The 18,482-nt window shown below is 38.0% G+C and overlaps 1 protein-coding gene across 1 annotated transcript in view; it reads right to left on the bottom strand.

Annotated features, from left to right (window-relative positions):
- Nucleotides 1-2,106: 2,106 nt before the first annotated feature.
- The window catches only part of ntsr1 (neurotensin receptor 1 (high affinity)), a 29,129-nt gene continuing 12,753 nt past the window's right edge, over nucleotides 2,107-18,482 (bottom strand). Inside the window, exons 2-4 of the mRNA XM_026333262.1 lie at nucleotides 11,546-11,747; nucleotides 5,782-5,866; nucleotides 2,107-2,362 (exon numbers count right to left, since the gene is read on the bottom strand). Of these exons, the coding sequence (XP_026189047.1) occupies nucleotides 2,107-2,362; nucleotides 5,782-5,866; nucleotides 11,546-11,747 (543 nt within the window). The remainder of the gene's footprint in view (nucleotides 2,363-5,781; nucleotides 5,867-11,545; nucleotides 11,748-18,482) is intronic.

The raw sequence follows: 18,482 nt of genomic DNA, 5'->3' as shown, positions 1-18,482 counted from the left end.
TCCTTTGTAAAAAAGGCTGCTAAATTGACCCACTCTTTAATAAAGGCTTTGCATACACTCATGATATTGATGTAGGCTTGCTACATCAATTTAAGTGATTAAGCCAGCAAACATAACAACACGCTTCAGAAGTAAGCCTTCAATAACATAAGCATTGTAAACAATAATTTGGCTGCTGTGGCTGGTACTGTATCATTACTACAGCCAGCTATAATGAAATCCATTGATTTCCATTTGCAGCATGTTGGAATAAGTTTTAAAGATTCTTCTTTTCTAAACGAAGTAACACCATGTGATCTCCTGCTGCCAGCTGAAAAAGATCTTTTGTGAATAAAAAGATCACTTTCTACACTTTCACTGATGCCATTTGTTCAAGAAAAAGAACCAGAGACTGGGACAGAAACACATTCATGAGTAAAATTGAACACAATTTTACATGCGCTCTGTGGAGAACATTCAGGTACAGACATGCTTAAAAGTACTGGTACAATTCCATGGAAAAGAAACCTGCTCTCTCTCACTCTTCCATGTTTCTCAGGTGTGATGAAAATTTTACAAAACCCTTGACTGACACTACTTTTTATGTCCAATGCAAGTAGTTTCAAAATCCTCAGGTTATGCAATAACTGCGGATGTCATTAGTATTGTATAGTTAGGATAAGGAAAGATGGAGACAAACACTGTTCCTTAGAGGACAGACTGCAGAGATCTGCTCTGTTATTCTCTTTGAATGATTATCAAACCTCCCTCTTCTCTCTGACAGCTTGCTTTTACACTTACAGCTAATAAAATGTCAAACACTGACTGTAGGTCTGTGGCCCCCTTGACCTCTAAACTCTTACTTTCCCCCTCTGTTGATAAAGGGCACATGACTTCAGCGTTGGATGTAAAGCATGACCTGTGGAATCACTCAACATGGATGTGATTCTGATGGATACGGGGCTGGTACACTGGGCTAATAATAATTTGTCAAAGAGTAGTAGAAAAAGCACTTCTGGTCAAACTTTCACACTGGAACGAGATGCTAGATCTAATCAAATGATCTTGTGCTAGCCAATATTAAGTTACAAATTGAAAATGTTCTCAGTGAATCATGGATAAATGCTTGCAAAGGCATGTCTCTATTCCTCTGTTACAAGAGCCCAGATTGTTTCACATCTTGATGTTTTAGCTCTGAATGGAAAACCTGAAGACTGCAGCTCTCTGCCTGCCTCTAATTCCTCTAGCAGCAGCTGGTGGGAAGGCAATAATAGCTGTTGAAGAGCTCCATTTTCTGCCCCCACAGACCCTCTCAACATGTTTCAGGTAAGCAGGCTTGTGCCTGCTCATCAATTCATTTCCAACATTTGTCATTGCAGCACATTGTGACTACTGTTTTCGACAAAATACACCAAATAATCAATTTCAGCCACTTCTCCACTGTCTGTTACCTCTGATTTTTAAAAAAGCTTTTATGAATGTTACCAATTACCAGAAATAACCATAATGTCTGTTTGCACTATTTACTAAACACGGCATTCGTATTTCAGAGGCTAAGCAGTGTGAAAGGGCCCCTTCAGGGCCAGAATCGCTTCAAACTGGGCACAACTTCAGATCTACCAGTTCTGATTAAAACAAAAAAAGCTGGATGATAAAGGCAAGTGAGGCAAGTGGCAATGATGCAAGATATTCTTCCCACGCCGCTGTCAACTCAGATCCAAGATAGAGAAACACAGACTCTCTGCCCAATCCCCATTTTTTTCTAACATCAAAGTCAGGTTTACCCAAAACATCACAAAGGAGAGTTACATCAGAACGCATGTACTGGTTTAAAGTATCTCCACAGACATTTTTACAGAGAAATGACTTGCTAAGAAGGTAATTACACATCATTCACAATTATTTAACCAATAGAGTGTAAATAATTTTTTTATATAAATAAAATGTAGCCAGGGGTCCACCCAGAGGGGGAACCTGAGCCAAAATGACAATGATTTGGACTTCAGTATTGGATCGTGCTAACAGCCTTGGACCCAGTACCAAAGTAAAGAATTTGTACCTGTGAACACAAAGTAGCAGCAGTGGATTGGTTTCTAGTAAGAGAACATGGATTCCATCGCAGCCCGATCAGTACGCAGTCTCTTTGATGATGTTGGTGGAGAGGGTGTGGTTGCTGGAGATGCTGATGGAGTGGCGGGTCAAGGGACGGCGATGTCTCTTGGGAGTATTGCGGCAGGGCACGCAAAGGTAGCGCAGTGTGGAGAAGAAGATCTGGCGGTAGGTGGCCGACACCAGGTTGTAGAGGATTGGATTGATGGCTGAGCTGACGTAGAACAGGACGTTAGTCAGCATGTAGAAATAGTGGTAGAAGTCATACAGGTCACTGTTGGAAGAGGGTGAAGAGGAAGATATACTTTAATGACATGTCAACTTTACAGTTGATTGGAACTTGTCTCAATGTGCCTACAACAAAATGAAAATGTATTAATAGCTAAACCGAAAATGCTGATAAAATAATTAAATAACCAATTTAAAAATAATAAAATCATATCAAACTGTTAAAAAAATCAATTGCTTATACAGTAGTTGCGATCTAAGCTGTTTCTTCATAATTTTGGAGGCCTTAATTTTTCCAGCTAGGATTCATAAATTTCATTTAGTCCAGGGAGTGTAAACCCTATCATTGTAGTGTAGTCTGTCCATTTCAAATTAGAAGAGATGGTGGTCCCTAAAAATCTAAAACTGCACACTTGCCTCATGCCTCCTGGAAAACCGGGAGACACTACTGTCTTATATATGAATATGTGGTATCTTTAAAAAAATAATGCATTTGCATTAAATTATTGATACATTTTAGTGTGGCTCTTGTTTTTTTCACTTGATTACAAAAATTACTCTTAATCTCTTGAGTCTAAAGCAAACTAATGTCCCAAAGCCCACTGCAATCAAAGACAACAAATTCATATCTGAAAAAGTGTTTAAAAGCTTCATTTACATGCAAAATGTGCAACAAACTCTAGTGTACTAGAGTATATGCAATCAGCTGCAATCAACAGAATCCTTCGCAGTTTATTAACTGTGTTGCACTATCCCCATCCACTGAAGACTCTTGTGAGGGAATATAACTGGACCCAACAAGAGATAGACTAAGGTCAGTAGACATATATGAAATAAGAGTCAATGAGATGCTGCTCGAACAAAAATAAGAATGTTAGCAAGGTTGTTTGGCAGCAAAGGCAGCCAATGAGCATGCATGCAGCCACACACAAAGATTCACACCCACACTGGCGCAATGATTGAAAAGGAATTAAGACACTCCCAGTTTCAGTTGACATAATCTGGGCTGCACTTTGAAGTTGGTTAAGATGTAGTTAGGAGACTTCAAGCAAAAATGTTCCCAAGGGCCACAGAAAGGTTAAGGTCAGTCTTTTTCTTGTTTGACTAAAAGTGTTCTGTATAATAGGCAGAAAAATAGAAATTAAGAAATATGAGTTTTAATTTACTTTATTCCACTGGACAGATACTTAAAGAATGTTTGTGTTGCGAATCAACAGACTAAGAAGATTAATTCAGCCAAACACAGACAGAGCGATGCCTGGTGCACGGTAATGGCTGGCGAGCACCCTAGCCCTGTAATCTTCTCTTTACACGTGACTGCTCATTTTAGGTCTTGCTGATCCAGTACCAGGAAGGCTTGAAACGCGACCAATAGACCAGCTGTTGAGAAAATATCTCCAAGTTTGTACTGTAGGCTTCCTGCCAGCCTCTGGCTTCATTAATGCTGTCAAAGCTACAGTTAAAGGATAGGAAGGAGAAACATTTCATATGCTGGAATTTAAAAAGACATAAGCTGGAGAATAATATCAGCCTCTAAGGTCCATGTAGTAATCAGGGAATGTACATGTACAGTATGTGTGACCTAGATGATCATGTTCTCACCTCCTTACGCATAATTCAACCATCAGCAGGTCTCTCAAGAGAACATACACCTTCTTTCTGTGTAAATGAATATTAAATGGAGGGTATGTAACAACACAAACAACAGGATGAGCAAAGACAACTTCACCCATAAATAACAGATGATAAAGGGAAAACAAAAGGTTTTAACTAAGTCATATAATATAGATAGCCCTGGACATCCGATCAGTTACTAAAATCTGAAGTATTGATTGGTTCTTCTCTTGAAATGAAAACGGGTCACTGAAATGTGCACAAAGTCAATGATGTGTATGTCTGCCTGCAAACAGTGGGAACATTAAAGATGAATGAGAATAGGATTGAAAGGGACAACAAGGACAGTATTGAACATGACCTTTTCATTATATATAGTCATGTAATTCTGCAGGCTCTGGAAATGTAATGGGGGATGACACATGAGCCATGAGGGAATCTTTACTCTGTTATGATTTTGACTTTAACAAGAAATCACTCAATGCAGACCCTCTAATTGCACATGATGTATGGTAAACTATGCACTACAGGTGTGATTCATATATTATTCAGTTTATTCAGTAATTTAAAAACAGCATTGTTATAAAAATATGTATTTAGTCTCTTTCATAAATTTTAATGATTAACTGACAATTGATTGTTAACACATCTAATAATCAATCAAGGAAAGTGCTTGAAATTTGCATCTGTCCAGTGCAAAGCCTGTTTCTTCAAAAAAGTAATTTAAAGCTGCTTTAGTGATGCATCCCCTCCACTCCTTAAATGTCAGTCTCAATAAAACTGATAACTTAAAACATCTCAACAGGTGAGGAGAACAGAAATCTAGTTTTCTGTATATGCTTTCCAACTGCTTTTGAATGTGTGACCTTATTTTAGTGCTGCTTTTTACCATATAGAAGACAAATATTTCCAAAGAAAGACCCTCTTTCATCTGAATTGCAGCCAAACTGAAATGAGGTTCTACCTTTATGTTACCAGAGGGTTGACTCATGATCGGGCTGATGCTATACCCTGTGGTTTCTTGTGTGCCTGTAGCAAAAACCTACTGAGAGAATAATAACAGTGCTTTCCAATCAATAATGCCTCCACTTGGGGCATGATGCTGATAGACGTACCAGGACATGCCACACAATTTGCATAATTCACTTATTTTAAAGACAAATGACTGCTCGCATTTTTACCACCAGTGTTGTATGGTGACAAGGGGCTTTATTATGTGATACAAAATTTAAAGCAATTTCATATGAGTAAGTAATTTAACTAATTGTAGCTAATGTCTGTAATGTCATGGTTTTGTTGCCTCCTAGGTACATTGAAAACTGAAAATAAAAAGATGTTAAATTGTTTTTTAAATTGTCTCATAGTGTAATAAAAAAGATAAAGTCTTCCTAGCAAATATATAAAAACTGCAGATGTTAGGCTGCACAAAAATACATCTAGCTTTCACAGAAAATATAAGAAAAAGGCTTTCCTAGCACTTACATTCATTACTCGATCAAGTCTGTATATAAATGTAAAGGTCGAATAACTAATGGTTAATAAAGAGTGACAGAGAAAAATGAGGGAGAGAGCAAATGAAAGAGCAGATGAGAATGTTAAATGAAGTCAGTCTAAGATGCATCTGTCCTGCTCGTCTTGGTCAAGAGAATTTAACTGATGACCCTCTAATTTAAGGCTAATGACAATATTTATGTATGTGTGTACTAAGGTTTGTGAAAGTGACAGTGTGTGTAAATGGCGATGCAGGTGAAGGTTTGTGTGTGTACATGCAGCATCTGTAAGTTTCTGCAGAGATCATGTGATTCTCTGGAGATTCCCTTGCATTAGAGGCTGCGAAGAACGATTACTCACTCAGACCAGTTGGAGACGTAGCAAAACATGAGGCGGCGAGCGTGATAGGGCAGCCAGCAGACCACAAACGCTATGACCACTGCTCCTGGACACAAGGCAGGGAACGAGAAAGAGAACATCAGACAAACGTAAGTGGAAAGATTCTACTGTGAATGCCAACAAATCCAAGTTGAGCAAATAACATGAATGTAGATTTGTATTCAGGACCCACAAATAGCATCTAACATTTTGAAGTATTTGATTTTCTATCATAAAAGCCACCTCATGCCATGTCATGCCCATGTGATAATCAGTGACAATGTGCTGTAGTGCAGGGGTCAAATTAGCTTTCCTCATTTAAACAAAACCGAGACCACTGCAGTGGCACCACTAATAGTTTGCATAATTAGCTATTAGAGCTCCTGCATGCAGTCTACTACCCACTGATGTACTGACAACTATTACTGGGCAAGTTATAAGAGTATTTCTTTCCTTATAGTTTATAAGTGGATGTCTGGACATTTATTTGAAATCCAAAGTGTATGTCACAATCATAAAATATCTATCACGTTTTTGTCTGATTTTTTTTAAACTTTTTTTTAAAATTTTTTTTTTTACCTAAATTGCTGAAACCCACCAAATTTAACCTAAATTATGCCTCATAGTTCTAAAACCTCTGAGCTATTTTTTTCCACAGCAGACATTTTGGCATACAAGGTGTATACGAGCACAGGTGAAGTTGAAACCATTAAAATCGGTTTAATTCCACTTGAGCTGGTCCCATGGTCCTTGTTGAGCATGCTGTATGGGACACATGATGGCAGTGAGTGATCACTGATGAAATTTATTTCACCTGTGCTTTTCTGCTTTGAAATGTCACCATGTCTGCAATAAAAATGATCTGTTAATCAGCATAAAAATGAAACAATGAATCATGATTTGGATTTGAGAAAAAAAAAAAAGCATTGGTCTGACTGGAAATGCAAAAGGCTTCAGAAAAGGGAATAAAAATTTAAAAATTCAGATTACACTGGGTGATATGGAATAATTTAAAACTGTAGTATGTGTGTATATAATAGAAGAAAGCTCAGATGAAAGAAAAGCAGTCATGGGTTACGTTTCTAGCATTGGATGTTATAAGGTCTCCAGAGAAGCAAATCTAAGGACGTCTCTGGTTACAGCTGTGCATTTTCCCTCTGTCCTTATGTGTAGACCTAAATAAAAAACAGAAAAAAGAAAGAAAAGCTCAAGAAAGCTGTAACCCAGCATGCATATGCTTTGTATTTAAAGAAAGGATTATGATATAACCATCTGGTGCAGTGGTTAGCATGGTCGCCTTAGAGGAAGAAGGTTCTGTGTCAGAGTGCAAGTGAAAATGACCTGCTATATATAAAAGAGGGAGTTAAGGAGGGAATGGTAAACAGGTGAGCATGTGGGAATCAGATGACAGGATGGGCAGAAAGGGCAGGGGTTATTGAATAATGAAAAACAAACAGAATAACTGCATGAATAACTGAATTAACCATGATGTGTTTAAAAAAAAAAGCAACTCTCAACATCTTCTGTGAAAACAATGATAAAGCTCCCAATTTGTAACTTCTGCAAGGCTCGAATAAAATAATGCTGCATAAAACAATTCAAAACTGCATGTTTTTTAAGAAATTTCCTAAATATATGAAGCATATTCCTCATGTGTTGTCTCTATTGGATTATACCTTTAGCAGTATTTGTATTTAATAATGAACCTTAGGAAAACAGTATTTTAGGTTGCAGAGTAAATAAGTCAGATCTTGACAATTTTGACACAGTAAACAGCATATAGTCTAAGAGCCAAGACTGAGTTTAGCTGTAAGTATAATGTCACAATGAACTCATCTTTTACAGTTTTAGAAACTTTGACCTGCAGCAAAGTATATTCAAAAAGTGTCTTATTGTGACTGATGGACATGTAATACAGTACCTCTAAATCATAATTAGTTTGAACAATCAAAGGCTGCCTGTGGTACTAAGTGCTGCTATTGTAATTGGCAGCTTCTGGTTTCCTGCAGCATCTAAAAATCATTGACCCCCTCTCACCTCTTAAAATTCAAACAAATTCAATACAGGTTACAAAGAAACATTTCTCGCCCCTGCTAAGTTTTTCAGAAAATTAGAAGAAAAATGTATACCTGTATTGTACTGTAACCACAGTGCAACCCTGAGAATCCTTTGTTGCAACATCTTAGCGCACTTGGTGTTGCTATTCTGGAGTCAGCTTAGCTTTAGAAACCGCAGGACACTCATCTGGTACTCAGAAAGGGGCAGTTATCACTGCACGACAAGCCACCCACACAACATAGATTTAACAGATATTTAAGTTCTGATTTGTATGCATGTGATGGGTCACCATGCACACATGCACACGTTACCAAAAACAGGTGCTCTCATTCTACACTGTCCAATTGTTCGAGAACAATGAATTAGTCACACAGTGAGTATGACCACAGTCTAGCACCCGACTTTCCTAAATCTCCTACATCAATTTCAATTAAGAATAAAGAGTGGTAATGTGACTGTGTCCAGTCCAAAAATACAAAGATGCACCAGCATATATTATTTTGGATATAAAAGAATATTTATAGCATAAATGATTGTTGAAGATATGCCAACTAACTAAACCAGTTTAACCGGCTATAGCACCTGAAATCCAAAGAGAGGTGGCAGAAAAGACTATTAGAGGAAGACTGCAGTTAAAACAGAGGAGAATAAACCAAGAACAACAACAAAAAGCAATAAAACTGGCTTACCATTGACCAAAGTATTTAAGAAGCTATCCATTTGGAGAAATCAACCTACAGGGTGCCATTTTGGTGGGATGGGATGCACTGATTTATAACCATAGATGAAACCTCTGTATTGTTTAGTTACAGTTTAGTTACTACAGCACTCCTCTGGGTGATAACTGGTGCAGGAAATGAAATGGCTTTCATCATAAAGCCTGACTCTAAAAACCTGTTAATGCAAATAAATGTGAAATGCATTTGGTTTAATGGTCTACAACCTCTGTGGAGTCAATAAAAGAAGAACTTCTCTAATCCAATCTTGTGTGTACTAAATTACACAAATGCTTTAACCATTACAACATACCTGCACTCACATAAACAATTTTACAGAGCCTGGTTTTAAAGGAAGAAGCGTCTCGCTCCTGATTGATTCGTGTATGTTTAACTTGTAAGAGTAATACACTGACTCAGGACATTGTTTATGCATAAGGTAAACCTTCATGAAGACAAGATAGACATTTTCGGCATGCAGAGGTCACTGTGCATTTATATACAGTATGAGAATCAATCAGAGTAGTGTTCCTGCGGCACACAGCTGCAGACTAATGTAGGGAACCAAATTCCTAATGATCTCAAATATGGCCCAACTCCAGCTATGCTACGTTTCCCTGCTTTCCTGTGACTCTGATTGATTTCTTCTGCACTTTTATTTCCCTTGTCACATTTAGGAAAACTTATACCTTATTACTGCACTACAACTGTATTTCAGGTCTACAGTCATCTTTGTTTATTTTTATTTTATTTTCATTGTGTGTATTTGATTTCATTTGATTTATTTTTAAATCTAATTAGTCCTAATTAGTTTTAATTGATCTTATTCTGGTTTCAGTGCGTGGTTTTTTTTAATGATGTTCTAAATCTTGTCTCTTCTTATTTAAAAGACTGAATGGCCTCTATGTTTGCAATGTGATCTGTAAATTAAGCTGCTGTGTCTGGAGAAATGGTATGTGGGGTAACTTTTTCATTGAAGCCTGTGGGAACTTCTAGAAACCACAAATAACGGGTGACAGCTCTAACTGATGCTGGCCAGATCTGTGGTTTCATGGTGCAGCAGAGTGATTAGTAAAAGCTGGACAAAGACAGGGTAATCATGACAAACTGGGTTTTGAATTAGGACACACTGAGTTGGAAATTATGACAGACACACACACAAAAAGAGTGAGTCTAATTAAATTAAAAAGAAAAAAAAAACGGGATAGCAGGGTTCAGAGGGGAAAGGTGAAATTAATCTGTGCCCCATCATGGTAAATGTCTCATGGTTGACGGGGGCAGAATGTAAGACATACAACAGTGAAGATCAGCCCGTCTCTGTGTGATAAAGATGGAAATTAGTCCGAGTGGTATCAATTAAAAAAAATGTTTTACTCATTATTGAAATTGCTTGGCATTATCAAAGCAAATGGGGTTGTCACTAAAGTGCAACAGTACTCATTGCACATTTTACTTGAATTGAATTGTTTATTTCAAACATATAAAATAAAAGAGAGAAGACAAACAAAAGAAAACAATAATACAAACAAAACTATAAGTAATAAAAAAAGCCCATTTACAAGTTTGAAAAGAAGAAGGGCAGAAGTACAACTTATTGAATCCCACCTCTTTCCCGATAACTAATACTGAAATACATGAAGACAGATCTAGGCAAACACTGCTGTAATTGGGACTATTAATAACACAACTGGACCCATCTAGCCACTGCATTTACCTTGATCTAATTAAACTTTAAATGAAATCTGTGACATGATGATGAAGGTCAGAACAATGAGTCATTACACAAAGACAGAAATGTCAAGCACAGATTTCCTTGTAATTTAACAAAAGATCAGATTCAAAAATACAGAAAGTATGTCTTTGCATTGGCTCATTACATCTGGGAAGAAACAAAAAACAAAACATAGACATCTACATAATATAAAATATTCCCACAAATTTAGACTAATCCCAACAAAATCCCCTCAAATGTGTCTAATTTCCATACACTTCATTTATCTTTATAAACACAAATTTTCTCCCCATAGATATTATAAAAATCAGAGACTTTTTGTCCAATGACATCATTAATCTTTCTAGAACTGGTTGTGCTGAATAATGCACTTGAGTTGTGTTGGATTTTAAAGTAAAACCAAAAGCTAAAAGTGCAAATACTACAATACTGTAATAATAACCCACTGCAGCACTGATGGATGCTGTGGCTTTGGAGCTGCTGCTCTGCTGGTGTGAATTAAATGCACATCGCTGACAATTTGATGGAGGAACTGTGTTAATCTGTAAAGGTCTTGATATCTTTAAAGTAAGCGTGCAGGTGAATGCATGTGTGAATAAATGCTGATTGTGTTGTCTGCCTGTCTTGCTGCATGGTGGTAACACAAAAGGACAAGTTAAAAGGTTCCCTTATAGGTAGTTGTCTAAGGTCTGGTCATTTAAAACAGCAACATTTCATGGTGAAATCTTTTATAACAAGCTCAATTCGAGTGAACATTGACATACAAATTCTCTCCACTGACCAACTGTGGGCTGTTTTGATGGTGGTGACCTTTGAGAAAACAGTAAACAGTGCTGGGAGGTTCTAGTATTATGTTTCACTACCTGAGAGTATGCTGTGCACCTTTCAGACCACAAGTCGATTGTGCAGGTAAATGTTAAAAAATCTGACAATTTATAAAACACTGGCATGTTTTACTTGACATACTGGTGGGCTAAGAAAATACTGCAAAGGACATTTAGATAACCCCATTCAAATAGCCAGTCCCCGTCCCCCCGATATGAGGACCTTTTGGCTGGACGTCACACATCAGGCTGAGGGTGACATGGTTTTAGGGTTAATGTTAGAATTAGATTTGGGTGAAGGTTAGGTTAAGGCTTTGGGATATCATGTTCAGTTGAGATGACTGAGGTTGTGTCAGTGAGTGTCCTCAGAACTAAAAGTTTAACATATGGGTGTGTTTATGCCTGTGTTCACTTACGGAGAACAAGAACTCCGTGGCGAAGCGACTGAGCGCGGTTGGGCTCCACAGCGACATTCAACATCGTGGGATTTCCCCTAATGATGCAGACACGGTTGTCTTGCCCCGTCTCACGGAACATTCGTAGCAGCTGATTGGCTATGACACCATTCAACACAGATATGGCCACCATGGGTACCACAAAGGACAGAAATGCGTTTACCTGTTCAAGGAGGAAAGGCAGAAAGCTGGTTAGATTTTAGAGTTGACAGACTGGTGAACGGTAGGCATATATATATATATCTGTGGCTCTTCCACAAATGATAACTCAGAGCTGTCACAAGGTGATTAACAAAGTCAAATTTGTTGGTTGCTGATCTGATGCTTTTGTAGGCTGCATCTCTAGGTCTCTGCATTAAAGCATGTTCAACTTACATACTTCCATGACACACTCATCAAGCCAGTGTAATGTAAAAGCACATGAAGCCATAGTTCTCAGCTCTTGCTTCATTTTTCCTGAACAAAGAATGATGAAAACAAACTACGTCCCTGAAGTCTTCTAAGCAATGACAATGGACAAACTCTCAAAAACACTTGATGATATTTGATTTTACGACTGCCAGCTTTGCTCATATTTAAGTTTTGTGCAAACACCTCTCCTCGTGCTGTGCTGCCTCCTTGCCGACAGAATGTACAAGAGAGACAGTGAAATGAACAGTGATTAATGGCAGGAGAATGGAGTGAAAGTGTGACCAGTAAGAAGAGAGCACATCAGTTATGGCAGCTGACATCTTACTCCAGCTACCATTCAATATCTGCTTAATTCATGCCAATCTAACATTGCTTACATTAGTAATTCCATTCAACTTCCCTCTTTCACCCACACCTGCACACACACACACACACACACACACACACAGACAGACACACACAGACACACACACGCACACACACACACGCACACACACACACGCACACACACACACACACACACACACAGTGCTGTTGTTTTTCCCAGGCATAATCATGGATGAAAAATGTTAATGGCTTTAATGAACAGGCTGGCTGATTTCTGCAGGTCCCCTCCTTCCTAGACATCGGTGAGTAATTAAAGTTGAAAAGGAGAACAGAACCAAAGTAGCAAAGCAAACCTCAACTTCAGAGAGACACAAAACCCCAGCATGGATGGTAAGAAGAAAATTACGAAAAGCAGACAGAAAAATGGCAGCGTTAATGTGGATAATTGGTTCTGACGTGGAAGGAAATTGAGATATGAAAGAAGAAAGATTGGAGGGGACAGGGTGACACACAGAAGTGTCTTATTATGACATTTGGATCCACGCAGAATTTTAATGGTGTAAAGTTACAAAATCTTTAAATCAATATGTGGAAGGATATAAAGACTACAGGAGGGTTTTTGGTTTGTTTTCCTTTTCTTCCTGTTTCCAGGGCTTAAACTACATACAATATATAACTCTTATCTAGCACTGAGAACCCATTTTTCTATTTTACCCCCTTGTCAGCTGAGATTTATGACTGGGTGTAGCACTTGTCTGTGGGCTGACTGGAGGTGGGGGGTGTGTGATACTTTCTGGTAGCTTCCCACCCTGATAAGAGCGCTAATACAAATGAAATGTGTACAAAATGTGTTTTTTCCCCCATTTGAAGCTTGGGTTTAAAAAGGAAAAGAAAAAAAATCTATCCTGTGCTGTTTGTGGACAGAGAGCCGCTGAGTCACTGGGCATCCACGTTACATTTCCTGCTGGAAACACTGGTGTTTATCTGAGCACTGTGAAATTTGCTAAAGGTTTGTACAGAGAAATGTGTGTGCTAGGAATACACATATTTGGCTATTTTAGGTGACCAGTTTTTATTTCGTTTTCCTCATGTACTTTGGCAGATATACTGTAGTATGAACAAGATCGGATGTGGTTAGAAAAGGAAATCATCGGACAAACGTATCAAAAACAGAGAATTAGATCTTTACATGTATAAAACTACAAAACAACAACAAAGTGAGGGTCATGTTCCTCTTGTACTCAAGCTGAGCACAGGAAACCCCCAAGGCAAAGTGAGTGCAAAGCTCTTTTCACTGTACACACACACAGAATACACATCCACCCCGGCCCACACTCTTATATTCAGTTTTGTGGATATTCTGGGACTAATTTGCAACAATAACAAAGCTTCATACAGAGAACTGCTAGAGAACATCACTAAATACCAAACAATTCTGAACACGGATAAAATGAGAACTCATCCTGGACTTCAGGAGACTGTCTGACGTAGCCACTGATGAGGTCTTTAGTTTTCTGGACAGATTTCCAAGAAGCTGAACTGGCCAACTAACACCATGGTCACAGTCAAAAAGGAGCTCAGCACAGGCTCTGTTTCATTAGGCAACTAAATAAAAGTGGGGCTGAGCTGCTGACCCATGACACAGGCCTAAAGAGGACTCGCTGACAGCATCCTGACTAGGGGGGGTGGGGGATGATATTTAAGTACTAATCTGAGGTTTTTTAACATCCTTCAGAAGAACTTCAACACACTGAAGAATGATATAAATACACATATAAATATCTAGCATGTCAGCGAGCATGGAAGTGACACATATCTAAAAGTTGATTTTTGTTTTGCCTGTAAATACAAACTGATTTTTGAGCACTGTGCTTTCCAAAACGAACAATTCATTAAGCACATCCACTTCACACAAGTGTGGAAGTGAGGAAAGCAGCCATGTTAGAACTTCTCTGGTAAAACATTAATGACCAATAAAGGACCAATATGATATATATATATAGATATATATATATATCTATATATCTATATCTATATAGATATCTCTATATATCTATATATATCTATATATCTATATATCTATATATATATATATCTATATCTATATATATATAGATATAGATATATATGTATATATATCTATATATATATATATATATATATCTATATCTATATATATATATTTTTTTTTTTTTTGGCCAATATGTTGTGCTGATTTTAGATTTCAGCACCATCCCCACCTTGTAAGCTGCAGCTTAAGTCTCTTAACACACTTAAGTCTCTGGTTAGTGGAATTTGCCATAAAGAGCCAGAAAAGAGGAGCTGAAAAAGTACTTCCACTTTTTTTTGCATGTTTCTGGGTTGCAAAACCAAAACCACACCCTACCCCATCCTCACAGTGACATCCTCACTGTCATGAGCATAACTAATAATTCATCTTCCACATCCTCACTGTCAACACCAGTAATTCCAGTGTTACTGACAGTATCATCCATGGTTATGACAGAGACAGAGACTGTGATGAAAAAATGTACTGCAATATTTAAGCTCCTGTTACTATGCATACCAGCCAAATCAGTGATCATTGCTATCATACCTCATGTGGCTGTGTACTGTCATGTTTTTTTTTACTGTCATGGCTGACTAGATTGATTTCCTGTGGCTGTGTACTGTCATGTGTAGTATGTAGGCTTCAATATTGAATAATCCCTGGAAAACAACCTACGCTCACACTAACATCTGTTGTGCATTTTTCTATGACCATATTAAATGAGAGGTTATATACCGAATCTGACTTTTACCCATGACACCTCCAGGAGACTGACATATGGTGAGTAGTGACTGGGATCACTAACACAGTGTTGCCTGAATACTTAAGTATCCTGGTGGAGTTTGCTACTGATCATTAGCACTAGCTCCATCATTATTATCCCATAGTGCTTGTGTGCCTGTGTGTAGATGTGCACAGCATTTGCTTTATTAACATTCTACAGGTTCAAATTAAGACTTAAAAGTCTGCAAGAAAATCAGCATGAGGAGAGGCCAGGAATTAGAGAGAGGGAGGATAATGTACTTTTCTTTATGCAGAGGCGCTTTCTAAAAGTGTTGTAGTCGAAACATTCATTTATACATTTTAGTGTTTAACATGAATTTTGCTTTAGGGATAAATAAAGTTTATATCATCTCAACTCATCATCATCATGTTCATGCGTTCTATCCACAATTCCACATGCACAGACCCACTAATGTCATCCTTTAAATAAATTAAAGCAGTTTTTTTCCAAGTATGGTAATAAATTCCCTTTTACAAGACAGTTTGTGTTGGTCACATCTAAATGTGACAGCAGGATCCTCGTCGGGCATCACCTCCAGTGCTGATCGACAGTTTCAGCCTAATTAGTTAGATTTGAGAAAATAGTGACCTATTGGATGAGGTCTGCTTTTGAGTTAACACAAGAAAAGGGTTTCATTCTGGATGATGCCTGACAAGATGTCAGCTGTGCATGCAGGGAATGGAATTGTTAACTAAAAAAATTCCAAGTCTATCATGACAACAAAGATGGTTTTAGTGTAAATGCACTTTATGCCTGCACTGCACTTTATAGATAGACTTCTCAAATGTATTCATTGATCATAAGTAGTCATCTGAGCATGTATTACATGTTGTGTCCTGAATATTTGTGTACTGAATATAGCTCCTGTATAATATATACAGTGCTCAGATATGTATATGTGGGTGTAAATGGGTGGGTTTGACAAAGCTGCAGCTCACACCAAACAGCTGCATTCGTGCCTTTCCAACAGCAAGGTGTGACACAAAGTGAAACACACACACGCACACACACAGACACCCTCACACACACCCTCACACACACACACACACACACACACACACACACACGGACAGCTGCTGCATTGCTATAGCACAAACAAGTCTGTGCAGATTCTTTTGAGGAGATGTCACTTAATGATGCAGCACTAGACCAAACAATTACTGCAAATGAGGACAAACACCTTCAAAATGTTTGCAGTCGCTTCTTGCCTTCATGCCTTGCTGAATTTTCAATCAGAGTTAAACTTTTTGTTGGGAACATTTTCAATCTTCTTAGTCTGAGTGAAGTGACCAGGAAGACAGCCAAGCCTGTGTGCGTGTTTGTGTCACCATGTGTAGTTTTCACTGTTCATTCTGTTCCCTCAAGCTGTTAGCTGGCATGTACGCACATTTGTAGAACAGATGTGATTGCACCTTACACAAATGCACTGACAAACACAGCAAGAGGCTAAAGCTCCCCTAGTACAGTGTGTTTTGATCACTGCTTCACACCTTCTTTTCATGTTGCTCAGCTTTCTCCTATCAGTTTGGCAACCCTAACAGGAGAAGGCCGATGTTTGGCTGGTGTTAACAGACTTGGTTTGCTGCCTGTGAACTGTCCATATGGAAAAGGCAGATTTAATATCAGCTAAAGATTTTCTTGAAAGGTCTGTGCATACTTGGTGAGGTATGAGGACAGATCTTCTAAATGTAAAAATAGTCATAGTGAAAGAAAAAGATAAAAAAAAAAAGAAACAAATGTTGACTGCTGTGCAGTACCATGGATATAAGCAAAGCAATAATAATAAATAAAATTTCTAAGTAAAAGGAAATGTGTCTAATTATTTCCTCCATGTTCTTAGATGCCGCATCGTCACCAGTACTGAATTACCTGTATGTTTATGCAGCTGACAATCACTGTAAAAACAACAAGAAGAAGGTTTGCATACTATTGTACTATAGTTGGTGAACATGGTGGAGCGTTTAGCAGCTTAATGTTAAAAACTAGACCAGAATTAAATAAATGAATAAAATCAATGTTAGCCCTAACATTAATCAGGCAGAGTCATGATTTTAAATTAAGACTGATGTGATGTAATAATCTATGAGTGTTGCCTTTACAGTATATTGCACTGCTCCAAAGTGATCAGACTGTGTTTGTCATATGAAAGCTCTCATATGTTTATATTCCACTGACCTTAAAAATAAAGTTCCCTTTGTGCTCTAATAGTTTTATATTCTTGGTGCAGTAGCTGTCATTATTTGTCATGATCATGCAGCACATCACGGGCTGAAGCTCGTATAAGGTAAGGTGCTGTTGCAGTCATTTATGACATCACGTCTATAGTTTGTAACATAAGTTTTAAAATCCAGTTGCTGTAATTTAAACTATACTGCGATTTTATTGAATAACAGTTGGAGAGAAAAGCATGTTCCATAAAGATGTTGGCAGAAAGTGCAGACAACTCTATTATTTTTACTAATTACACTCAAGCGTGTATGAGTCAATTCCGCAATGTGTTTCTTACTTTAGAGACAAACTGTATTTGCTGTCTGTCAGTGTTTGTATAACTGAGATAAAGTAACTAATATATTTTAACCACACTCAGAGTCCCACAAGCTTTGCCTGCCACAGAAACATGGCCTGGCAGAAAAGGACTACTTATTTTTCTCTACCACTCCAGTTATATTCAATTAAATACTAAACTGGTACTTGGTTTATCAGAACCTCAGTATTGGCCATTTAGTCCGTAAACAAACATTCTGTCATCCTGTCACATGGTTTCTAGACCAAAATTCAAGCTCTGCAGACACAACACTACCTATTATTTTCTGTTCTTGGTCAGCTTCTTTCTCCCTGTCTTCAGTGCACACATTCAACTGCTGGAATGACCATTGGGAGACTATAAAATAGATGTTCTTGCTGCCTCTGCATCAAATAGAAACAGAAAAAGATACAGAAACACAAAGCCAATTTACTCCCAAGGACAAAGGAGTAACACTAATTTAGCAAACTCCACTCAAAAACTATCTTTTGTTCTGACAATCATAGATTTTTTTTCCTCCTTCCTGTTCCATAGAAAGCCCACTCTTTCTGTTCTGGGCATCTGATTTGCCGTCTGGTCTTCTGTGAATCTTCTCTGCTCGTGCATTGAACCTCAACCACAACCACTTGTTAACAGTGAACCTCGTGCAACTTAACTCAACTGCAGCAGCAGGTCTGCAACCCCCCTATAGCTATGCTAAAGGAAATGTTATCACTTGAGTTTGAATGTCACCAACTGTGCAGAAATATGAGTGAGGAAGAGAAAACCCAAGCACAGACACAACAAGAAGACAGGCTGGTAG

The sequence above is a fragment of the Mastacembelus armatus genome, chromosome 7, assembly GCF_900324485.2.
Source record: "Mastacembelus armatus chromosome 7, fMasArm1.2, whole genome shotgun sequence".
NCBI lineage: Eukaryota > Metazoa > Chordata > Actinopteri > Synbranchiformes > Mastacembelidae > Mastacembelus > Mastacembelus armatus.
This window is presented reverse-complemented; position numbering and strand designations above follow the sequence as displayed.